This window comes from Rhodnius prolixus, unplaced genomic scaffold (genome assembly GCF_049639745.1).
Source record: "Rhodnius prolixus isolate KJV_2025 unplaced genomic scaffold, Rpr scaffold_1, whole genome shotgun sequence".
NCBI lineage: Eukaryota > Metazoa > Arthropoda > Insecta > Hemiptera > Reduviidae > Rhodnius > Rhodnius prolixus.
In genome coordinates this window covers 61,348,812-61,375,070 of record NW_027411581.1, presented here as the reverse complement: position 1 = coordinate 61,375,070, position 26,259 = coordinate 61,348,812, and the positions used below count along the sequence as shown (strand labels likewise).

General features: G+C 36.1%; 1 protein-coding gene and 1 non-coding gene across 6 annotated transcripts in view; both read right to left on the bottom strand.

The window, feature by feature from the left end:
- The window catches only part of LOC141450811 (E3 ubiquitin-protein ligase RNF144A), a 146,774-nt gene that overhangs the window by 63,652 nt on the left and 56,863 nt on the right, over positions 1-26,259 (bottom strand). Inside the window, exon 1 of one of the 5 annotated variants that reach the window (XM_074121634.1) lies at positions 15,573-15,730. The exons of the other annotated variants lie outside the window; for them this stretch is intronic. Within the exon in view, the coding sequence (XP_073977735.1) occupies positions 15,573-15,600 (28 nt within the window). The 5' untranslated portion in view covers positions 15,601-15,730. Of the gene's footprint in view, positions 1-15,572; positions 15,731-26,259 lie in introns of those variants that run through there. 5 annotated transcript variants of the gene reach the window in all.
- LOC141446356 (U6 spliceosomal RNA) lies at positions 20,177-20,284 on the bottom strand. Its single transcript, XR_012453659.1, has one exon. It is a non-coding gene; the product is annotated as a U6 spliceosomal RNA (small nuclear RNA).

Below are 26,259 nucleotides of genomic sequence, written 5' to 3'. Positions count from 1 at the left end.
GAAACAAAATTTAAAAAAAAAAAAAAAAAAAAAATTTATGACGTAAAGGTCCCGTACAAGGATGCAAACTACCGTTCTATGTAAATATTGACCGGATTGTTTGCAAAAGAATGGCAGAACGTTCGCTTAATGACATTAACTAACAGGTAACAGTACTCACCGTGATATTATCCCCACCAGGTGTGCAATGTGTACATGTGTCATGTCGAGTTATTTATTACTGTGCATACTTTAAAAATAATAATTAACATTGTTGAAAACACGTTGGCCAATCGCAATCTTGTATTCAAAAAAATTTTATTTTCTACGTATGTTTTTATTGTGTGTGTGTGTGTGTGTGTTTTGTTATTTTTTTCTTTTCAAAGTAATACTACACCGGAAACTAAATATAGATACAGATGGTGTTCCGGTGCACCTCACACGATTTTCCCTTCCTCCAAGGACAACCAGTTGTGAAGAATATTTCTCGGATTCTCTGCTGCTAACTTGGATTTTAGGTAGTAGACTTACAGTTTAAAATGTTAAGTATAAGGGTTGATTAAACGCCAAAAGGTACACAAATCAGCGAGTACCCAACATTTCATTAATACCTCATTAATATTTAAGTAATTCTACTGCATTAATTTTCATTAATAAGTTATTTTTTAGAATTTATTAGATATCACAGACCCTTATGCTGGCCATTTTCGTCTACAAAATATATGTTCAAGTAGCACTGTAGATTGACTGTAATATCTAGTTATTTATAATAATCAAACTATTAATTACAGGTTAAAAAGAAAAACGTTATAAAAAATAAAATAAAAATATGAGGCTAAAAAATTCAAAACCTTGTTTAAAAAAATGCTTACACCAACAAACATTAATGATTTTGTTTATTTTATTTATTTATTTTTATTTCTTAAATAAAAATCGTCGGTTTAAGTTCATTCTTTGATTAAAGTAATTGTTATTTTATGAAGTAGTCAAACGTTTATAATAATAGGTAATAATTATCTGGCTTTATCGCAAATAATATAGTTTTCTTCAATTACATTCTCCATCTAGGTGTTCTTCCCACAATGTTGTATATATGTAATATAAAGTAAATAAGATATGCATATATTTAGGACAGCTAATTATTCCAGTATTTTACTATAAGTAAAATTAGGGGAACTAAATTAAATTACAATAGAGAAATGAATAATTATTGTTTAATAATCTACTTGTTATTAACTGTGTGTTAATTGTGCTCACGAATATTTCGGTAAGACGAATTCAAGACAGTAGCCTACTCTAACTTTGTCTTTTTCTACTTTAACATGCATGTACGTATATGTGATTTATCATAATTATAACAAAAAAATAATATAAATGAAGTGGCCAGCATAAGGGTCTGTGATATCTAATAAATTCTAAAAAATAACTTATTAATGAAAATTAATGCAGTAGAATTACTTAAATATTAATGAGGTATTAATGAAATGTTGGGTACTCGCTGATTTGTGTACCTTTTGGCGTTTAATCAACCCTTATACTTAACATTTTAAACTGTAAGTTTTTGTTAAGGAGATTTTTGTACCTTTTGGATAGATTTTCCTTTTTGTCTATTTTACAAAGTTACATATCTGCTTTACAGATTTTTTTAAAATTTGGAATAAGCAATTCTATCATTATAACCTGATAAGGTGTTAACTACCACTGGAGAGATCTTTTTAAAAAATGATTGTAGTTGCGGCTCCCAAACCATCCTCAATAACAATTTTTTTGAGAAAGCGTTTTGAATAACATAGGAAGGTATTTGTACGTAAATAGCAAAATTAAATTGCGATTTCAGTACTTCCTTTTAAGAGGAGTAAGAAAAATAAACTAGGATTGCAGTACTTCTCCCTAAAAGGCAAAGAGGCAAAGATTTTTTAATCGAACAATTCATTGATTTAAATCGGTTCACTCATTGATAATTTAAACGATTGCAGTACTTCCTCTTAGTAGGAGCAAGAGAATCAGCAACGTAGAGGAGCTTTGACCACTTATTCGAGCTGAATTTTATCAAAATCGGACTAAGCGTTATAGAAATATTGGTAATAATAGTTTTAGAAAGGGCCTTATTTGGGTGGGGTAAACTCCCCTCCTTATGAGGCACGGTGCCGAGACTTTTAAAGTGCAAATCTGTAAAAAATTTCGATTCGAATGACACTTCATTCATAAAAATCGGTTCACGTGTCGATAATTTAAAACGATTGCTATACTTCCCCTTAACAAGTGTAAGAGCTGATCGCCGCTTTTATGTTACGTAGGGGAGCCCTAACCCTATCATCCTAACAAATTTTATCAAAATCGGGCCAAGATTTACACAGTAATTAGTAATAATAATTTTGGAGGGGGCCTTACATAAAGAGGGCTAACTCCTCTCCCATTCGATGTACAGCGTCGGGACCCCCAAAAGGCACATCTACATAAAATATTGAATCGAATGACACCTCATTCATGAAAATCGGTTCACGCGTTTTGGCGCTACGTTGTTTACAAAAAAGGTAACAACAAGAACAACAACAACAAGAACAACAACAACAACAAGAACAAGAACAAGAACATTTTTTGAAAAAGCCGTTTTTGCTCATTTTCGGCAACTTTTTTCTCGAAACCTATTAGATCTGGGTGGTTGCAAAAAAATTACAGTTATAAAGGAGGGTTTGGAGTAAGATTTAAAGAAAATTTGGGAATTTTATCTTTTATAGAAAAAGAGAAAAAAATTGTCAAAGTTGGGTGTTTTTCAACGTTACGCTTTTTCGTGCAGTTTTTGATGGTCAACCCTTATACAACTGTCCTACCGGACAGTTTTAATAAAAAAAAACACAAGATTTTTGGTACTTTGATTCACATGAAGGTATCGCATACTTTCAACTAGAATGGATCATCCATTCTAAGCTCCAAATGGCTGCCAACGGCCTAGCGGAACAGAACCTGTCCCCATGTTCTGATACAAAACTTAATCTACCTCAGCCAAAGTCGAAGTTCTTCACTTAATGCTCACATGAAAATTAATAAGTTGATTTGTTTTATTCGGCACCTTCCGAAAATTGAAAAAACCTTGACTAAATCTATGGTCACATGAGAGAACTGCGAGAAATTGAGTAGACTATTGATAAGATAATTCATTTATTAATTCTGTGTATTTGTAATTATTAATCTTTAGTTTCTTTATAATTGTATGTTTATTGATCTGTACACCATCACCACCATGCTCCTTTGTATGGGGACTACCCCTATAACAAATAAATTGATTGATTGATTGATTGAGAGAACTGGGTCCAAGACTCTCAACAAAGTTTATGGAAAACCTTTGAACTTTGAACTTGCTTTTCCCTGCATCCTCAGACACCTAAAAATTCATCTTCCGTGAGGACATTTCAACTAACATGAAACGTAACTTTTATTTAAACCAACCTGGCCTCGCTCTATTGTTCTTATTAATTCCTTAACAAGAATTTTAAGCTACCTGGATTAAATTTTAATTACGAAGCAAATTTATTTCTCACAACAGTCCTTTGAAGATGTTATTTACCCAAAAGGAAAAAGGGATACTCCAAATTTAATGAACGCAATTCCTGTCTCTTAACATCAAGCTTTATTATATTCCAACTCTGGAACAGCAAATCAGTTAAAATTCCACAATCACTCATCTCAACCAAACAAAGTCAAAGCTTTTGATTTAAAAATACCCTTTCATAAAGATGCTAATAATCCAAGCTGTAGTGTACCTACAAGGAAACTTTTATCTTGCAGAGAAAGTAGATGGAATACTGGCGGCTGGGTACATGTAGACCCACACACAGGAGCCCCACTATGTATACATCTTCAAAGGCGCTGCTGGGTTCACCCACTTTGTAAACCCAACATTTTTGATATAAAAATTTCATTCACTTCTCACCGCCCACCGGCACCCTCTTCTTAATTCAGGTAGCCTTCATCTTCCTGACAGTTCTAGATTATATGAGGACTAAGAAGGGAACGGAGGCGGCAAATAAATAATTAATAAAAACAATGGCGTCTCCTTCATACCTCCTCTTTCAACATACTTATTTCCAAATCCGGTTAGAGTAAGTATTAATCAACGGAAATGGTAAATCTCAATCGAATGTAAAACTGAACTAACACTGAACGTGTAAAGTGTTACCCGGTTACTCTGATTAACCACTCACAGGACTCTCTCTTACTGCAATGCTCAAGGTTCGGAACCCGTCAAGTTTCTACAAAATCTCATCAAAATAGAGTACGCAAAACTGTAGATTACGCTGAAATAATATCTTGCTGGGAAATACCTAACCCAAGATTGCTCGCCAAGAACTGTCCGAAGAAAGAAATTTTCTAGAAAAATTTCTGAATTAAAATGTTTTTTTTCTGTATATGATTGGAATTCTGGCAACTGGTAGGATAGATGTCTATGTTAGAAGAGCAGATGGACTTCTCATGATCTGATTAGAATAGAAAAGCGGGACGGGACCTATGCCCCAGGGCACCGCAACCACTGGAGGCTTATTGTGCCTTCCCCTTTAGGGTCTAGTATACGAAACCTCCCCTCTACTAGAATGGATTATCCATTCTAAGCTCCAAATGGCTGTCAACGGCCTAGCGGAACAGAACCTGCCCCCATGTTCTGATACAAAACTTAATCTACCTCAGCCAAAGTCGAAGTTCTTCGCTTAATGCTCACATGAAAATTAATAAGTTGATTTGTTTTATTCGGCACCTTACGAAAATTGAAAAAACCTTGACTAAATCTATGGTCTCATGAGAGAACTGCGAGAATCATGATACAGATGGCTGCATCATGGGTTGAGGACTTTCTCTACTAGTATCTCCTTTGGTCTGAAAAGTTCCAAAGATATCGTAGCATAAACCACTCGATTGCAAAACGCAGCAATCGAACAACAAGTGAGAGGTCGTTTCCTCCACAATCTGACTAATCTGCTAATAAGCCCCAACTTGAACAGAGTAATCTGATTCTCTGCCCAAGCACAGAGTCTCTTTGGTTCTCTATGCACACAGCCAAGACACATAGTCCGTAAATAGTCAATGAGGATGCGTGCCTGAGTGCTGTGTAAGATGGGTAAGTGGTGTTATACTCGCACGACAGTGTTACTTGAATCGGTAGTCCGAAAAATTCCCATATTTAAAAAATACTTAAGGCTTCAATACGAGGGTCGTTTTAAAAGTCCGTGCAAAGTCAGAGAGATAGCACCACTGGCGCGTATCGAGGTTATGTTTAGTTAGTAGCATCTCTTGGAAGAACACACACTAAGTTTCAGCCAGATCGGTCAATTTCTTTGTGTTTGGCATTCGTTTGAATCGAGGAAGTCGAGTGATTTTCAAAAAATGGATGAAAAAGAATTTCGTGTGTTGTTTAAACACTACTTTATGAAAGGCAAAACGCCTCAGGAGACTAAAGAGAAGCTTGATAAACATTATGGTGACTCTGCACCTTCGATTAGAACAGTTTATAAGTGGTTTCAAAATTTTCGGAGTGGCCATATGGGCACAAGTGACGCTGAACGTTCTGGACGCCCTGTTGAGGTTACTACTCCAGAAATCATTGATAAAATCCATGATATGGTGATGGATGACAGAAGAGTGAAGTTGCGTGAGATTGCTAGTGCTGTGGGCATCTCGAATGAACGGGTACATAATATTTTGCATCAACATTTGGACATGACAAAGCTATCCGCAAGATGGGTGCCGCGATTGTTCACGCTTGACCAAAAACGAAATCGTGTGAAGTGTTGCAAGGACGGTTTGCAGCTGTTCCAGAAGAATCCGCAGGACTTTAAGCGTCGTTTCGTCACTGTGGATGAAACATGGATACATCACTACAATCCTGAGACCAAAGAACAATCTAAACAATGGGTTACCAAGGGGTAATCTGCGCCAAAAAAGGCGAAGACCGTTCCTTCGGCCGGATAAAATGATAAAGCAAACTAGTCTCAACTAGTCTCGGTATTTGTTCACTCTACTGAAAACGGATCGCTTGCTTAACACATTACGCAACCTCTGATTTTCATCTCAAACTGTAAAATTAACAGAAATAGAATCGTAAAGAATTTTTTTTTCAATTATTTTCCATCGTTTTATGATCATATCGAATCTTCTGATTGGAAACAGAATGCATTTCTAAAGATAATTAAACAGAAATAGAAAGAAATAAATAGAAAATAGGTAATTCTAATGAATAATTGTAAATCTATAATTTTTTATGGCCAACGAGTTTTTTTGTTTAATGTCCATAGAAATTATGTACAGAGAGAGAGAGAGAGAGAGAGAGAGAGAGAGAGAGAGAGAGAGAGAGAGAGCCCGAGGGTTACCAATAATGTTGCAGAACTGTTTGCCAAGAAAAATGAATGATGCGAGATTACATCAAATTGGCAGCAGCCACTAACTACACCGTGTTATTTTTATAAAAAAGATTACGAAATAGAATGAGTTATTTATTAATATCTACTAGTAACACACGAACATCATCTATATTTCGGAGGCTTTGGAAGTGTTTGTAGAGTTGAAGATCCTTGTGAAGGGTTTATGATAGGGTGGTTTTCTAATTATTCTAAAATTAATGGTAATTAATTTTATCAAAAGCCTTCTTTCTTCTTCTTCTTATTCTGTATTGCACTAATTGTCACGAACAATGAGAGTTAGAAGAGTTTGAAAAAAGCAATGTCAAGAAAGTAGTCCAGGAATGCATGAGGTGGTAGTGTAATGAGGGACCTGCGCTCGTGATAAGTAAATGGCTGCATCATCAAACGTGTTTAGGAGTCCTCCAACTTCTTCAACTAACTTCTTATCTTTCAGTGACTCTAAAAATGATTTGGTCACATTATATTAAAGTCCAGTAAAAGTATTGCTTCCGGATAGCTGACTTTTGACTGAAAGATGGCGGCTGAATGGATCCAAGTAGCCAATGATTTGTGAAAAAGAAGTACGAAAGATTTCGGGGAGGAATCTGGAGAGGAGAGCTCAGGGCATTTCAAGATCGTAATACCCAACAGAGAATGCTACGCTATACAGGGGTGAACCAGTAAGTAATGTCCATAGACCTACTGAGTGTAGTACATCTAAAGTTGAGTTCAAAGACGTATTGGCCAACTTCATATTTTCCACTGTTCTTGAGTGACGTCACTTTAATTTTTTTTTCTAAAATAATTACTTTTTTCCAATACAAATATCATTACTCAGAAAGTTTTAGTCCGAATTCGATTCTGATGGCACGGTTAGAAAGACAGATAAATTTTCTGAAAAACTGATACCATTTCGAAGCATAGGTTATTCTCAGAATCTGAAATGCCAGCACCTAGGTCTGTTAATGATCACGTAAGGGCCTAATGAGTTTTCTCAAAAATTTCGATTACTTTTATTTTTTCCACTATCCAGGAGGAAGATTGAGGCTGTCTGGAGAATAAATTATGCTTCGAAATGTTATCAATTTTTAGAAAATTTATCTGTCTTTCTAACCGTGTCATCAGAATCGAATTCGAACTAAAACTTTCTGAGTAATGATATTTATATTGGAAAAAAGTAATGATTTTAGAAAAAAAAATTAAAGTGACGTCACTCAAGAACAGTGTTAATATGAAGGTGGCCAATACGTCATTGAACTCCACTTTAGTTGCATTACACACAGTAGGCCTATGGACAATACTTACTGGTTCACCCTGTATAGTAGCCTTAAAAAAAAACCATAATTCAGAGTTAGACCATCACGTAGTTGAGCATGGACCATACAATCTTAGGCACCTCTCTATCTTTTTCTGGCATTATTATCTTAAGAAAAGAAAAACTCTTCAGCTTTAGCGTCGAGTTTTAACCAAATCTTTTTGCACACTACGCATCACCACCAAATTCTGGAATGTACCGAGTATCCTATGTTATAAAGGAAAAAAAACGGGGCGCCTAGTCTCTCTGACGCCAAGTGCACATGGGGAAACTAGATTTGCCATCCACATTCAAGCCACTAAAAAAGATAATTAAATATTAGAATTAATTAAATTGATTTTTCCCGTTCCAACTATTTTAAATGAAACTAGAGTATATAAATACTAGCATCAATTTGGTTTCGTGAATTACTTTAAAATGTTCACTTTCTTCACGGTTAAAAAGAGAAAGTTTAGCACAAATACATGGCGGCACTGACTGTATGTAAATGTGATAGAGTGTGTGTGTCTGTGTCTGTAAAGAGAACAGTTTCACTGAAAATAACATGGTTAAGTAATTCATTGGTTGAGATAAATACTACTCTTATGGCAGCCATATTACGGATATTTCCTTTTCCTTACTTCCGTTAATAACTACAAGACTGCCATTGAGTACTTAATTAGGAAACATTGTAACCAAATATGATTAAATTATTATTCATATGTTTGTCTAAAAACTTTTCAATTTGATGTTTAAAGTGATTTAATTACTGTTAAGTGGACTTAAAAAGAAGAACTTGGCCTACTTTACCAAAACATATCTAAAGTTTTGATCACTAGCTCTTTTTTTTGCACCACCGTATCATATTCACCAGGTGGGTCCTTCCCACCTTTCGGCCAACTTAATCTTTGCCTTCTCCTTCTTCTTCCAAGGGCCCCTTCGTACGCTTTTCTGTGTGGGGTTTCACTGATACTCCATGGTGATCTGTAGTACAACCAAATATTTCTAAGTTCAAAATATCTACAGTATAAAGATCATTATTTTGGACACAGTCTTTTTTTTTTTTTAATTTATTTTGTAATTTACAATCTGTATACATTGTATACAATGAGTAAATGTGAAGAGTATGATGAACTGGTGCGGGAGGAGAGCAGGAGGAGAGAAACTACCCAGCGGTAGCACTCTCTATAAGAGAATAATGACGTTTAGGTCTTCAGACTGCAAGAAAGTCGCGGGGCCACTGGCGATTCAGTCGGCGAGTAGGATTATTAGGATTGTCAGAGGAAGCGAGAGACAGTACAAGAGGATTAGAGCTAGTCGAGAGAGCAGTATGGAATTTTTGATATTTAGTCTTAGCGAGTTGGTCTATGAAGGGAATGTTGAGGTCGGTGTGAAGAGTGAGGTTAGCCATCGTAGAAAGGAGCGTCAGCTATCTGTCGACAGGAGTTTTGACTGAAATGTCCTGTACTGTCCGTATGTTTGTAGGTTTGGCTGAACCCACAGCTCTAGTCCGTAAGTATACATAGGTTTGAGAATAGTGTTGTATATTAAGCTTTTGAGTTCAATGGGTGGTAATTTGGAGCGTCGTCCAAGTAGTCTGTAAAGTAGTTTCACACGTTTCGTCATTGCTTGTCTTTTAAGTCTAGTGTGTGGGTTCCACGTGAGTCGTTTGTCTACGTAGAGCCCAAGGTAGCGCCCCAGATCAGAGCAAGGAAGAGGATTGCTGTTGGAGAGGACAGGTGGACAGAAGCCCCGCTGGAGAGTAAACGTGGCATGCTGGCATTTCTGTGAGTTCACTTTAATCCGCCACTTAGGCCATTCCTAGGCTAAGAAGTGGGCACAAAGTCAAATTAAAATTCTTCTTGGTGGCGCAAATCTTTTATCTTTATACAAGTTAACAAAAGCCAAACTTTTACAGAAGACAAAGTGATGGTCATCACCAATTTTATCTTAATAAAAAGTTTCCTAATTATTAGCCACCTTCACTTTTGTATTCTTTCTATTACGCCCTTCTTCATCATGATGAGTTCATCATATTGCCCGCATTAACAGCAACAATGTAGAAATTCATCTACAGAAATGAGGGTCCACAACTGAGAATCATTAAATAACGACTGACCGAACTGAGAAGAAAACTGTTTTCTACTGGCTATCCTTTGACTTTCAAACCTTGTTTCTAAGGATTGTTCGCATTTCTGCGTAACATCTGTTTCTGCTTATATCCTGGACTGATGTTGTACGAAAAACATAAGAATCGAACGAGCTTATTTGATAATATTCACTTCTTCGAAACAGTAATGCTCACCGACCTATGAATTCAACCAAAACAAACTAGGTTTTCTAGATCTAGTTGATTATCCATGTGCTTGGTTTTTCTCTTTAATCTAAGCTCTAAAGGAAACATCGTTGTATTTGATGATTATAAATGCAGTCCCTTAAATTAATTGATCAGACTAAAGCTAATTTCCCGTTATTTAGCATTTCTTCCCTTGAAAAACTTGAATCTATTCCGACACTCTCTCGAATTGTCTACTGTAAAAGTTTAGCTATTGTTAACTTGTATAAAGATAACAGATTTGCGCCACCAATAAGAATTTTAATTTTTGACAGTGTCTTAAATAATGATCTTTATTCTGTAGATATTTTGAACTTAGAAATACGTATACGGTTGTACTACAGATCACTTTATCAATAATGTAATAAAAGATTTATTTTCTGAACAGCGTCTCAATATCTTACCGACATCTTAAGCGCCTAATTCTTATTTTCAACTTCTGACAATATTCTCGCGCCCCACTGTTCCATCCTCCGACAATCAGCTGTAAGAAAGAAGAGGCTGTTACAAAGAAGAAAATCTCTTAACTGCAGACAGAGTGGAGTCAATGCCAGGATTCATGCAAGAATGCCCGTCCAGTGCTCTTGGCACTAAGATAATCGCAGATCTCCTCTTAAGGTCTATTACTTTTTGATTGGGGGGGGGGGAGGGACAAAGAAATCACGCAATGCAAATCATAATTATAAAGCCAAATCATCAGTAATCAATCAATGTATTCTGTTTGCCCTTTAGAAAAATGCAAATTTGCAAATATGCAAATTCAATCATCATTTAAATGCAATTAAAGTATTAAATTAAAACATTGTAACAATTTTAATCATTAATTAAATTTTCCAAGTTTTAAAAAGAAGTAGAACTTTGCGATAATAATGATAATTAAATATTTAATATAAATAATAATTAATTTGCGATAATGATAAATAAAGTAGATAATTAAAAAATAATAATGATAAAATATCAAACGTTGACAATTAAAATAATGAAAAAATTAATAGATTGAGAACTTATTCTTTTTTAATTTCACAAAGAAATAAATTATTGATTTAACCAAATAGGACAGTTTTAATGGTTATTTCACAATAACTATTAAAACTGAACAACAAAATAACCAACTATTAAAATAAAAAATAGATTACTATGATTTATTTAAAAAAAAAAACTATAAAGACAAAAAAGACCTAAACTAAACTAGATAAATTATAGTTCTAGAGGGCATTTCATCACTTTGACCTAGGGGCAAACAATGGCAGGTGAAATTGTAGTTGTAATCTATCTGCATTTGCATCTGCATTAATCGCGCTGGCAAATGGATTTTTATTTTTCTTTCTTAAATGATTTTTTGAAAATCGTTTGGTAGGGAAGATGAAGGAAGTGAAATTAGGAAGGAACTTGACGATATTTCTTATCATTTCCTGTTCTCTCCTCTTTCACTGTTCTCAAGAAGAGAAATATAACGCTGTAGTCAAAGTTTCGAATTTCACTGGTTAGTATAACATCGATCCGTACATGAACCACTTCCTGCACAAAAAGTTTCGACCGAAATTCGTCTTTTCAGAGGCACCAATTTTAGGCGAACAGATTTTTTTGAACGTTCTAGGTGAATACAAAAAAATTAGCCATCCCCCAATTAAATGCTACAACTGGCTGTAGAAATTATTGAATGAAGCATTTATTAAGTTTCTACCTCATTTTTTTTTTTTTAGACTTGGCATTGTTACGAAAGATGTAAAAAAAAACGTACACCAAAGTTAGTCCATTGATAGGCTACACTTATTGGTTGCTGGATTAGTAGGTACCCCCCCCCCCACAAATAAGCGTTGATTCCCAAATATTTTCCCAGAAACCTGTCAGGGCTCGAACCTACTAACAAGTGGCCAAGAATTCCCCTCAAACTGGATGGATGCCAATTCAAATCTCTCAAGGAAAAAAAAAAAAACAGAAAGATCTGGAGAGGAACCAGTAATTTTGGCATAATGACTCCCTAGTTAATTCCAACACACTTCCGCCCGCATTGCCTCCAAGAATATCCGTCTATCAAGGAATTTATAAAGTCGGCCCAATTGGTAACTGGAAAATAGAGTGACTGCTACTTCCGTTACTTGGAAAAGACAAGATTTTCTTGAGGAGTGTTTAATAAATTAACCAATTTCAGAAGAATGAAGGCACTCTGGGACGCGAATCTTTCGAGTTAAAGGAATAAGTAAAGTAATCGCCTATTTTTTCAGGCGGGGCTTAACGTCCAACTACCAATTAGGTCGATAATAAAGACAATGTCGTGGACGGAGGCGACTAGCAAACATACTTTACTGTAAATTTCTTTTATTAACCATTAAATAAAATCCAAGGCCTAGAGACCGGGAATCGAACCCACTAAACCAACAATACACCTTAGCTTTGCGGGTCTCGCCTCTAACCGCTCGGCTACCGTGGCGCCTCACAGTTAAAGGAATAATTTAAATGAAATTTGTAATTAGACTGCTCCCCCACTGGGTTAACTTACACAATCCATTATAGCCTTAGTTTTACCTCAAAATTTCACGATTAAAACATCAAAAAAGGTGTTACTACCTATATGATTAAGAGAAATTAAATTTTAGAATAAATGCAATAATTAAAGGAAGCAATAAAGTAGAACTGTGCTAAAAGTTTGCAAGCTTTCTTTTTTGAGACGGAAACGGAAGTCGAAATCTTCACACTAAACTCTGGATAAAACTCTCAATACCGTTCAGGGATTCAGTAAATTCTACGACTGGATTAAAAACAAAGATATTTTTAAAAATAACTCAACAATATGATTGAATAAAAAAAATATTAAAGCTGAGCACAGAGGAGAACGTCTTTACAAATAACGGATGTATACTTTATTTTATGAGTGGAAGAGTTGACTAGATACTGAGTACGTATTGTGAGTGGCCATTAGCAACAAGAGACCAGACAATATGTTGTAAGCTACCAACAGAGATACCGACCGAAAACACCCATTTGGAGTCTAAGTAACATATAAATTTACTTAACGGCACTAATACTCCCCCCTCTAACCGTCCGAGTGGAGGGGGCAAGGTCAATTTTTTTAAAATGTTTTAAAGTAAAGTAATAAAAAAAAGAAATCCTTAACTGAGTAAAAACCACTATGGAGCATTGGATTTTAAAATTAACAAAAAGAGAGGATCAAGTAAAATGCATATTTAGTAGTAAAGTAAAGTAATTGCCTATTTTTTCAGGCAGGCTTTACGTCCAACTACCATATTAGATGTCGTGGACGGAGGCGACTAACAAACATACTTTACTATAAATTTCTCATATTAACCATTAAATAAAATCCAAGGCCTAGACCGGGGGAATCGAACCCACTAAACCAACAATACATCTTAGCATTGCGGGTCTAGCCTATAACCGCCTAACATACTTTACTATAAATTTCTCATATTAACCATTAAATAAAATCCAAGGCCTAGACCGGGAATCGAACCCACTAAACCAACAATACATCTTAGCATTGCGGGTCTAGCCTATAACCGCCTAACATACTTTACTATAAATTTCTCATATTAACCATTAAATAAAATCCAAGGCCTAGACCGGGGGAATCGAACCCACTAAACCAACAATACATCTTAGCATTGCGGGTCTAGCCTATAACCGCCTAACATACTTTACTATAAATTTCTCATATTAACCATTAAATAAAATCCAAGGCCTAGACCGGGAATCGAACCCACTAAACCAACAATACATCTTAGCATTGCGGGTCTAGCCTATAACCGCCTAACATACTTTACTATAAATTTCTCATATTAACCATTAAATAAAATCCAAGGCCTAGACCGGGAATCGAACCCACTAAACCAACAATACATCTTAGCATTGCGGGTCTAGCCTATAACCGCCTAACATACTTTACTATAAATTTCTCATATTAACCATTAAATAAAATCCAAGGCCTAGACCGGGAATCGAACCCACTAAACCAACAATACATCTTAGCATTGCGGGTCTAGCCTATAACCGCCTAACATACTTTACTATAAATTTCTCATATTAACCATTAAATAAAATCCAAGGCCTAGACCGGGAATCGAACCCACTAAACCAACAATACATCTTAGCATTGCGGGTCTAGCCTATAACCGCCTAACATACTTTACTATAAATTTCTCATATTAACCATTAAATAAAATCCAAGGCCTAGACCGGGAATCGAACCCACTAAACCAACAATACATCTTAGCATTGCGGGTCTAGCCTATAACCGCCTAACATACTTTACTATAAATTTCTCATATTAACCATTAAATAAAATCCAAGGCCTAGACACCAGGAATCGAACCCACTAACCAACAATACATCTTAGCATTGCGGGTCTAGCCTATAACCGCCTAACATACTTTACTATAAATTTCTCATATTAACCATTAAATAAAATCCAAGGCCTAGACACCAGGAATCGAACCCACTAACCAACAATACATCTTAGCATTGCGGGTCTAGCCTATAACCGCCTAACATACTTTACTATAAATTTCTCATATTAACCATTAAATAAAATCCAAGGCCTAGACACCAGGAATCGAACCCACTAACCAACAATACATCTTAGCATTGCGGGTCTAGCCTATAACCGCCTAACATACTTTACTATAAATTTCTCATATTAACCATTAAATAAAATCCAAGGCCTAGACCGAGAGCATCGAACCCACTAAACCAACAATACATCTTAGCTTTGCAGGTCTCGTGCATATTTAGCAGGAGCACTTACAATACAGGATAACCTTTTTTGATGTTAATCATTTTATCGGTTGTTCGTCGCCCCCCTCCTGCCACCATAAATGGGGAAATTTTTACCTGTTTATCACTCATAAAGCCGGCGAAGTGGTTAGAACAGTGTCTCCAATGAATTGAAATTGTCATAATACAAATCTCAAAACAATCTTATGAATGTGCTCAAAATTGGCCTCCACTACTTTTGTTTTGGAACAAATAACAAAAGTTGATTCTGTAAAATGGAACTTTGATTAGGCTGAGTTTTCCGGAAAAGCTTGGGGCACCATTTTACGAAATATTTCAATTTTTTTTTCCGGATGGAGTGGATCATAAAACTGATTCCGATTGTCTCGGTGAAAATTCATCACGTAACTTTTAACTGAAAAACGGATAACAGACAGCAATCACTTTAACCTTCATATAAAAGTACTAGACTATTGGGGAAAATTTGTAGATGAAAAGACGAGGAAAAGAAAAATGGGTAGTTGCTTTTCCGATTGTCTCTAATTCTGAGCGGATATTCACTATCAAATCTGATGTATTTCGTTAATACATTAACAACTAATTGTAAATATATTTCTGCCTGAACCAGCGATTCCTAAAATAGATTTCTACCACTTCGTTTTTTCCAATCTTAAAGTTTGTGATTACCATAATACTTCTTTGCTATTTAAAACTAAGTTACCGTGGAAAGCTTATAATTCTTATATAACAATGTGGCAACAATAAATCATTTCTTGATAACAATAATAATAAATTATTTAAGACATAACCAAGCAAAGATTTATGTATGAATAGTAATAATTCTTACCCAATATAGTGTTTAGTTGTAATCGCATCGGTAATAAGTAATAAAAACTGAACAAAGTACGTTATAATTTGAGCGGAACTTACAACTTAAAGTTAGGAGTACTTAAAGAAAATAACACTGCTTTAGAAGACACTCGTCTAACATAACGCAATTTCTCATTAGGTAAGGTGACAGAGTTTTATCTCCAATAATAATACTCGCTTATCAGTACAATGTAGAGCTTTAAAACAACAACATCATCACTTCTTATCTTTTAAATTAGTAGGGATGGAGGGGGGGAAATGTCTTGTTTGATAATTTGCGCACCTAGTCTTCGATTAGCTCTTTCTTTTTCTAGCTGCAAATCGTCAGCTGCTTGAAGTGGACAAAATGGAAATTTTGTTGGAGACTACTGACTGACACGCTAGCTGTTAGCAAATTTTGGTTGGAACCAAGAACACCAAAACGGAGTTCCTAAATTTGGAACTTTCTGATAGTTCCTTTCATACGCACTAAGCGAGTGTATCCATGGTTACTGACAAACTTTATTTTTTTTCATTATTTCCACAAAATTTAGTACACGATCGTGATGTTTACTCTTTTACGAAAGAAAATGAAAGGTGCCACTTCCTTTTAGGGTCAACAGCTGAGCAAAACCCACTGCTTTTTACATATTTTGTTGTTTTTCATGTTTCTTGGAAAAATCAATTTGAATTCCACATCCTAAGCTTCAACATTCACAAAACTACACCGAGGCTACGGTATTTTCTTAGCCTTTCTGCGCATAGCTAACTAGTTCTCTGTTATCATTCTTTTACATGTGGAGGTCATATTTAAGGATTTTTTTCTTTCAAGTCAAGAAAAATGATTCAGTTTAAGTAATACAGGTAGTCCTCGGGTTACGACGGTCTCGATTCACGACGTTTCGTGGTTACGACTCCCATTTACAGTACAGTACTGTAGAGTATGTACTATGAAAAGCCAGGGAACTACTGTACGTGTTTTGGTGTACAGTACTGTACAGTAGTATGAAATTTTTATTACACTACACTATTATTACTGTTTCATTTCATTATTAAACGTACTGTACAGTATTTTGTATGTGTTTTTTGATAATTAGGTTGGGTACGGTGTTAGGATAGGCTAAGTGCTTACTGTACTGTACTGTTATTACGGTAAAACAGTACTGTACTGTATATGGTACAGTTTACGTATGTTCCAACTTACATCGAAAAAACGGTTTACGACGCCGCTCAGGAACGGATCAACGTCGTAAATCGAGGACTACCTGTACTTGCATTATCCAGCGGTCATGTAAGTGCAAATTAAAACCAAAAGTATGCTGCTGCCTTTATATATGAGGTAGAGCTAGAGGAGTATGCTTTTTCGATCATACAAAATACAAAACTACTTCTTCAGACAAATGCACTAAGCAAAATGCTGATATGCATGAGGACAGGAAACATCTACCATTTCATCTTTCTGGAGGCTGAAGAATTGCAGAGTAAAACGTAAGAGAAATTTGGTTTGCTAGCAGGAAAAGTGTCCGAGACCCAACCTTCTAAGAAATAAAAGAATACGTATGTATATAAAACTCTTAGAACTCCAAAGCGTATTGTAATGAAATCTATTAAGATATTTAGCATTGTGTGCAAATTTGTGAATCTCACTTTATTGTATTTTAGACAATACTAATAATTTATTATAATTAATTTCTGTAGAATAATATAAAATAGTTCATGAGAATTAACTTTTCTAATTTGCATAAGTATTCAACAATGAATAAGAAGTTTTCATACAATGTAAATTAAACATTTAAATCAATAAAACTTAATTATATTCATCAATTGAAATAGAAAATATTGATTTTTATCATTGATTAAAAAGAAACAACACATGTATTAAATAACCATTTAAAATCAATATCAAATCTAGGTTAAAATTTAAAACAGCTGTCATCGTAAGGCGTGCATAGCCATTGGTTTTTTTATTGAACCAATCAGTGTAGATGAATATGAGTTCTACTTGAAATCATTAGCTAACCTAAAAGCGAACACTTAGCTTGAAACTTTTAAACTATTTTTGCCAAAATTTGTTTGTATATAATCGTGAATTTATTTCGCACGCCAAGTTATTCTCAATAAAAATTACTTCGCCTGCAACAGTAACTGCAAGTAAAGATTCTGTACAAGAATATGGAGATGGAAATAATATATTATATATGGTAAATATGTGGAAACAAAATTTTAATGGTAGGAGCTCTCTACCACTCGCTAAAGTTTGCTGTAAAGAGAAAAAGAAATTGGTTACACCTCCTAAAGCTTATTAAAGATTAGGAGAGACTTCAGATGTAGACTTGATCCTCCTGGTTGCGTCTATCGTGTACTTGTTTTCCTTCTTCGAACCGATCTTGGAGGCTTCTCAATTACTCACACCCAGTCTCCAAATCCCTTATATAACGAGTTTACTAATATCGCCTTCGAGATCTTCTTGGTCCAAACTAATCCTAGGTTCTGTTCTTTTGCTAGCCTCTCCTGGGCGCCCAAACTAGCTTTTTTTATCTAAAAAAATCCTCCCTTCTTATTAGGACGTGCCTTAGGCCATCTCAATCCTTCCACCCCTGTTGATACATCCAACCTAAACTTGCATTGGTAGACCTCTTTTAGCCTATTCTATTTCTTCCTAAATTGTAATCCATGTCCTTCATAGACAGGGCCAAAGATTTACTAGGCGATCTTATTCTCTTGTATGAAGATAAATCCGACTAGATTTTCCTCTTTTTTTATTCAGGTATTGTGTCAATTAATTTTTTTGAGCAACCACCGCTATTTTGGAGGACCAGGATAGCCAAAGTGATTATTCTAGGCCCAGTAAAGTGTACAGTAAATGATTGCCTCTTAAGTTGTAAGTTGTACTGTTCTAGGTCTAGTGAGTGTGCAGAGTTCCTGAAGCTGTGTGGCCCCGAAGGAGTAGCAACCCCAGGTGAGTACATGATCCAGCCACCCCTGGATGAGACTTCCTTACTTGGTTTTTAAAGTAAAAATACCTAACTTTGAATAACCCGACACAAGCACATTCTCTACTTACGGCAATAAAAAGAAGTAAAATTTAACAACAGAAATCTTAACAGCAAGTAGCTTTTTCCTTGGACTTTTTCTTCAGGAAGTCAAAAAAAGGACAAAATATGCAGTAAACAAATACAAAGGAGAAAGTAAAATAAGACAAAGTACAGAAAAGGTAACCAAGTTTTTTAAGTTGAAAGAAGTACAGTAAGAAGTAAAGCTAAAGTACTTTGTTCTGGGCTAGGTTGCCAAAGTTAACCACACACACTCCTTGGGGAACCAGACTACCGTTTAATCCGGTTTGTTGAAGTTTCAGTACAAAAAACAAACCATCAACAAGACTGAAAACAAGCTTATGACACAAAGTTTTTGACTTGTTTCTTTTAGTGCTCTATTATTAATGAATGTGGCGGAGTTTAGAAGGGAGTGAATGATTAAAGAGAGAACTGTGTGGGAGTTACAGGATGCTGTGCCACCGCTTTTCCAACAGGAAGGACGAGTCCTGGAGATCCAGGACTAGCCCCTTTGAACGAGATATGGTGGCAGATGTGCAACTTGACCTTATAGTAGAACGTTCTACTTCTAAAGGAAAAAGCTCTTTCGCTCGCTCTTAAATATTATATGTGGTTTCTAAGTGCGGCGAATTGTGTGTGAACAGTAAACAGTTTTACTCTGTTTAAAGGAGGTCCCTCCAGTGGTGCTGTTTGGTTGGATCTCCCTAGTTGGATAGAGATTGGCAGGAGATAACTGTTTGCAGTAACCTGATACCTCTCCACTTTTAAACACATTCCGATTGGCGGTCTCCGAAACCATTTCCAGAACCTACAGTATCCATTACACCCTAGCTACTTCAGTTCCAAACTATCTCTTTCTCTCTCTTCGCACAACATGGTGGAAAGAATCGTTTAGGAAAACAACCATTTTCTCCAAACAAAAACTTTTATTTCTACTACAATAATTCATCCGTCGTCAAGAGGCTGTTTTTATCTTAGTATATTTACAGATAATGGACCAGTTAACAGCTTAGCACACAATATTAGCAGACACTGTAAATAATAACATTCACCTTTGGTTTCAATGGAGTTAAGACGGCGATCTGAGCAGTAATACGCCTCTTAGGTTTGGGAATCAATTAGAAAAAGTGCGAAGTTCACTTCAAATTCGTGATTTCAGTACAATTTTATTATTAAAACTATCCTTTAGGACAGTTGTATAAGGGTTGTTCGTCAAAAAGTGCACAAAAAAGCGTAACGTTGAAAAACACCCAACTTTGACAATTTTTTTTCTCTTTTTTCTGTAAAAGATAAAATCCCCAAATTTTCTTTAAAAAATAAAACTAAAGTAAAGTAATTGTCTATTTTTTAAGGCTGGTTTTACGTCCAACTACCACAATTAGGTGTCGTCTAGGCGACTAGCAAACCTACTTTACTATAAATTTCTCATATTAACACATCAAATAAAATCCAAGGCCTAGACCGGGGAGAATCGAACCCACTAAACCAACAATACATCTTAGCATTGCGGGTCTAGCCTATAACCGCTCGGCCATCGTGGCGCCTAAAAAAAAATGTGGAACGCTTCACGATTTTACGTGACCTTTCTTGCGCAGGGGCCATGCTAATCTTCTCTGTATCGTTCCAATTTTAGTACATGTACCGCCGAAGCGAGTACCAAATTTTCTTTATAACGTAGGGCAAATCCTCGTTTATAACTGTAATTTTTTCGGTAATAACATAGTTTTCGAGAAAAAAAAGTTGCCAAAAATGAGCAAAAACGGCATTTTCAAAAATTATTCTTGTTCTTCTTGTTACCTTTTTTTTTGTAAACAACGTAGCGCCTAAAGCGCGAAGCGATTTTTATGAATGAGGTGTCATTCGATTAGGAATTTTATGTAGATGTGTCTTTCGGGGGTCTCGACGCTGTACATTGAATGGGAGAGGAGTTAGCCCTATGTGTGTGAAGCCCTCTCCAAAATAATTATTATTAATAACTCTGAAAATCTTATTATATAACTTGTTTTTCACAAAGAATTCCAGACTATAATCTGTGCACCGTACAGCCATCTTTCTGTCCTATCTTGAATAAAAAAAAAATTCTTCAATCGTCTCCAGTTTATATTCCTCCAGTTACAGGTTAGGACTGGAGACTTGGTTTCTTGTTCCCCAGAGTGTGCATCCTAATGGACGCCTTATTGTGCTATGCCCCCCACCTCTTTGTGAAATAGTGTTAGGTGAATTTCTGCCAAATTCACAACGGCTAGGATTTTATTCAGTATTTTGCTAGTAGTGTCCCTTAGGGAATAGTTTCGGCCATCAGCTCTTTCTTCCCTCAACAAAACTGCCACGGCTATCTTAAGATTAGAGGATTGCTACTTCTCCACAATCCCTTGGTCTTCCACTTTATTCTTGCTTTTGCCTCTGCAGTTTATCGTACTTTTTGTTTTTTGTTTATACGTCTCAGGAAGTTGGGGTTCTCAAAACGGTATCACTTGGGAGGGGGGGAACTGTCAATGAAAAAGTTCGAAACAAATCAGATTTAATAAATAACCCCACTGTTAACAATGGATTAAATCAACGAGGTTCTACTTATCCAACAAAAATGCAGAACCACATATATCTGAAAACATATAAACTAATTAGGCATAGCTTAGATTAAACCGGTTCCAATTTAATATCAGTTGGCTTAGATTTTGATAAACGTCGCTCGTAGTGATCTGAGAGCTACCAAGTAATAAAATATGGTAGTGGAATCCTGGATAACCCTAATTCGTAAATGTGAATTCCATAATGTTCCAAATATTAATCATCCATGTTATTGGTAATTTAATATGGAATAGGGGAATAATGCTGGATTACAAAATTATGCGATGAAATAATTTAAAAAGAAAAGATTTGGTGTGTAAAGTAAAGTAAAGTAATGCGCCTATTTTTTCAGGAGGGCTTTACGTCCAACTACCAAATTAGATGCCGTGGACGGAGGCGATTAGTAAACATACTTTACTATAAACTCATACTAACCATTAAATAAAAATCCAAGGCCTAAGACCGGGGCAATCGAACCCACTAAACCAACAATACATCCTAGCTTTGCGGGTCTGGCCTAACATACTGTAACGAAGTTGACCTGGGCATAGAAGAAAGGCCTAGATTGTTCTAGGGGTTGAGCGATCAAAGTCAGTAACAGGCCGCCACTGCATAAACAAAAGGGCGGTATCTACCTGTGGCAGAGAAAAAAGGCCTAGATTGTTCTAGGGGTTAAGCGACCAAAGTCGGTATCAGGCCACCACTGTGTAGACAAAAGGGCCGGTCTCTACCCGAACTAGAAAGGAAAGGGCTAGATTGTTCAAGGAGTTAGTGACCTGTGTAAAAGCCAGCTAAGAGAAAGGCCTCAGTTGGGGTGGTGGCATATGTGTTTTCCCAGCCAGTGATTGACAGGTAGGAGCGAGACAGTGAGTAGGAGGAGGGCGGCCCCAGCTGAGGTGGTGGCAGTATGTTTTCTCCAGCCAATGAACGTCAGGAGGGCGTGGAAACTTATGCTCAGAGAGTTGGAGGAGGGCAGTCCCAGTTGGAGGGAGGCACGCAGTTAAAAGGAGGCAGACACAGCTAGAGAAGTCAGTTTTTAAGCAGTTCTTAACGAGTTCTTAATGAGTTGTTAATCAAGTTTTTAGACAGAGTTTTTAGTGAAGTCTTTGCAGACAATTATTAGAGTTTTTAGTTAAGTTTATGAGTTAGTTTTGAGAGAGTCAGTGTTGCGGAGTGCTTTAAAGTTAGCTAGTCGGGCGGTTAGTCAGTTAGTGAGGAGAGCTTTGTTAGTGCGGTTGAGTCTAGCGCAATTCGGGGCAGTGCGGACCAGTGGTCAGTCGTGGAACAGTTTTGTGGCGTTACGTAGTGAGTAAGTAACAGTAAACTGTTGTGACTGTTGTAAATGGTGACTGTAATGAATAGCGTTAGTTGCTAGTACATGTTAATGTTAGTAAAGGTAATGTGTTAATAAATCAGGTTATTACTTACAACTTTAGCGAGTTTTATTATTTAATCAAACCCACATATTATTAAAATAACTAGTGGCAGGCACTAGTTGTGTAAGTAAAGTTCTTTCTTAGTAAAAGGACAAGAAAAACTTTACAATACTTTACTATAAATTCTCATATTAACCATTAAATAAAAATCCAAGGCCTAAGACCGGGGCAATCGAACCCACTAAACCAACAATACATCTTAGCTTTGCGGGTCTAGCCTATCTAACCGCTCGGCTACCGTGGCGCCTATTCGTAAATGTGAACTCCAAAATGTTCCAAATATTAATCATCCATATTATTGGTAATTTAATATGGTATATGGGAATAATGCTGGATTACAAAATTATGCGATGAAATAATTTAAAAAGAAAAAAATTTGGTGTGAAGCTCACTCGACTTCTTGCTACACTTCTTCAGATTTTCCAAGTTAAACGTATTTCCAAACATCGAATTATTCAACATATTTACTAATCCAATTACATTGACTAGATTTCAAAACCGCAAATTACACCTAAATTACACTTAAAACACATTACAAAGTGTAAAAAAGAAAAAAAAAAAAAAAAACATTCTGCGAAGTGGTTGGGGAATTTTCTATAAACCAGGAAATTTAAAGACACAAAATACGGGGCCGCGTTCCTGGAAAATGGCAATTTAGGCGGAAGTACAGCCAATGCTCCTTCCTAAAAATGTCCTTAAAATCGAAATTTCCCTGGTAAAGTGTTTCCAATGAGAGTGGAGTGCAAGACCACTAAGAGTGTGAAGAGTTTTGAAGAAAAGCGTCGCAATCATTATCGGGAAAAATCTCAGTAAAAAAAAAGAAGAAAAGACAAAGAAAAACTGGTACTTTCATTCATTAAAGTGTGGGGGCAATTTCGGTTGGACCAAATCAATATAAAATATTTTGATTTTCATTCAGTTTTTTTTTTTTTTGACGTATTTTGTAAAGACACACACTTCCGGGGAAAGCAGAATTAGGGAAAATTTTTATCTTGATCCCCCAATACTTTTCGTCACGTAGTAAAAGAAAAACAAAGCTCAATAAAAGGAAAGATCCAGAATGGAGGAAAAATTTTCAATATTAAATTTAAATTATCTGTTACAAGAGAGATAAAGTGAGACGAAGCGGAAGTTACCAACATAGCGGCCGGGAGGAGGTATTCCTTTTTGGTCCTTACACCTCACCACACAATCTCCGGTCTAGATCATTTTCACTAAATCAATCAATAAACCAACCTACCACACAAAGGGATGATTTCAGTCAAGAAAAATGAGGCACCTTTTATGTTTATTATTAAATTTAATTTTTGAATGGTAAAAATAATTAGAGGAAAAAAAGTTAACTTTAAAAAAAATAAATAATATAAACCTAAAATTTTCCCTAAAATATCAAGAACTAATTACAAAACATTTTTTCCGTTTCCGTTTTTTGTTTCAACCTGTCCTCACAACTTGCTCAGTTTCCCTCTAATTCTGTAATCGTAGCAACTGCTGGAACGCCTCTAGGCTCAATAATAGGACCAGTCTTATTTCTTATTTACTTCAACCCCAATGCCTCGACCAAAGGATGTTCGACTGGCCTTGTATGCTGATGACGTCGCTGTCTATGCTTCGTCCTGGAGATTTTGACACGATAGTCAATAGGCTTACTAGGGCCATGTCATGTATGGACCGATTATTCACCAAGTGGAAAATAAAAATTAACCCCTTAAAAACAGAGGCTATCCTTTTCACTAAGCGCAGGGCGATCTTATATCGACATGTACACTTCGGGGGGACGGATTGTGCCGTGGGTTGCTACTATCAGGTATCTTGGAAGTATTACTGGATCGTGGGCTGACTTTTACTCCTCACATAAAGGACAGAGTAAAGTAAAGTAATCGCCATATTTTTTCAGGCGGGGCTTAACGTCCAACTAACATTTACTAGGTGTCGCGGACGGAAAATTATAGATCGCTATTTTAGAGAATATTTCAGTGCGGAGAACATAATTAGATCCTCTTAGAGGGTCCGATATGTTCCCGTACACCTTAATGTGCTTCTATACGAGTACGTCTTCTGAAATAGACAATAGTTATGAAAAAATAAGTGTTCAAATGATGCAGACCTTACATAAAGGACAGAGTCAATAAAGGCAAGGCAGCCATTCGAGTACTACTCCCGCTGTTCTGCAGGGACTCATGAACTATCCCCAGAGAATAAACTCCTCCAGCACAAGGTAGTGGTTAGGCCTAAATGTTACTTTATGCTTGTCCCTCCTGGAGTCTGACATGTCGAGCCAATATCGCCTCGCTGCAGTTCATGCAAAATAAATTCCTCAGGCTTGTGACAACTTCCCCCCGCTACAGACCGTATTATAGACTTACACTCTAACACCAACATGGACTATGTAGAACACTACATCAAGTACCTCGCTACTGGTCTCTTCAGTAAGTGCGTATTAAGTCACAACCACCTATGCAGGCAAATAGGGGACTATAGTTTGGCTACGGTGCACAGGCACAGGAGAGTTAAGGACTCCCTAAAGTAGAACTTTTCTTAGAGGCTGAGGGTTTTTCATTGGTTTTTCCCCTCATTATTTACTTTTATATTCTGTAACAATTTATGTATTCAATATTATTAGCTGGAGGTTATAGTATTTATACTGGCACTCCTATGTACATATGTATATACTTTCAATTATTAAATACATTTTTATCGATCTATCTACTGTAATCGTGATTGTTTTTCCTTCATTGAAATTCATTTTTCCCCAATTTTCCATTAAATTATCATTTTGCATACTCACATGACGCTGCAATTCTAAAAAAAAGAGATCAGATTCATAATTTTTTCTCAAAACTAGAAACATTTTATTTCATTTTACATTTTGATTGTCCAATATTTACCAAACAAATAAATGAAAAGAAAAGCAAGAAAATTGACTGGGGAGCGTCCCTCCCCTTTAATGGACGGTTGACACCATTTTAGAAAAAAAGGACTAGCATGGACTCACAATACTTTTTCTGGCTGAAATTATAATTCAATTTGTTTTAATTGATTAATTAATTATCTTAAAACCTTTTATCAATGAATTCATGCAGGTGGCGAAATGGTACAGAAAAGGAAGTTAGCCGCAGCTAACATTGCGTGGACATACAGGTGAATCGTTACTATACTCACTATCTCTACATAGCCTACAATATTTCAGATAGTACAACTAGCCCTTTGGGGACGAATTAATTCATACTAATCACAGCCAACAATCCGAGGGCAAGAATAGGGCCATTTTTTTTTTTTGCCCGATTAGTTTGATAATGATCAGGAGAAGTGGAGGGAGTGGTTGGAGGCGGCAGCGAGGTGGATCCCCTTCTATCGCGGCCGAAATCCTGCTAAACCCCTCTTCTGCTCCAACCTGGATTGCGCCAGGATAACAAACATAGCGGTTTGTAATTAGCAAATTACTATATTATCTCTTTTTTCGCTCATCAAAAATTCTAACTTCCTTTTTTAGCTGAAGCACAATAGGATGAAAAATTAATGCCAGTTTCAATCAATATAAACTTTATTATGCCGGAGCTTTCGACCTAGGGACTAGGTCATCTTCAGGACTATTTTACAATTTACTGTTTAACGTCATTAAAGGGTT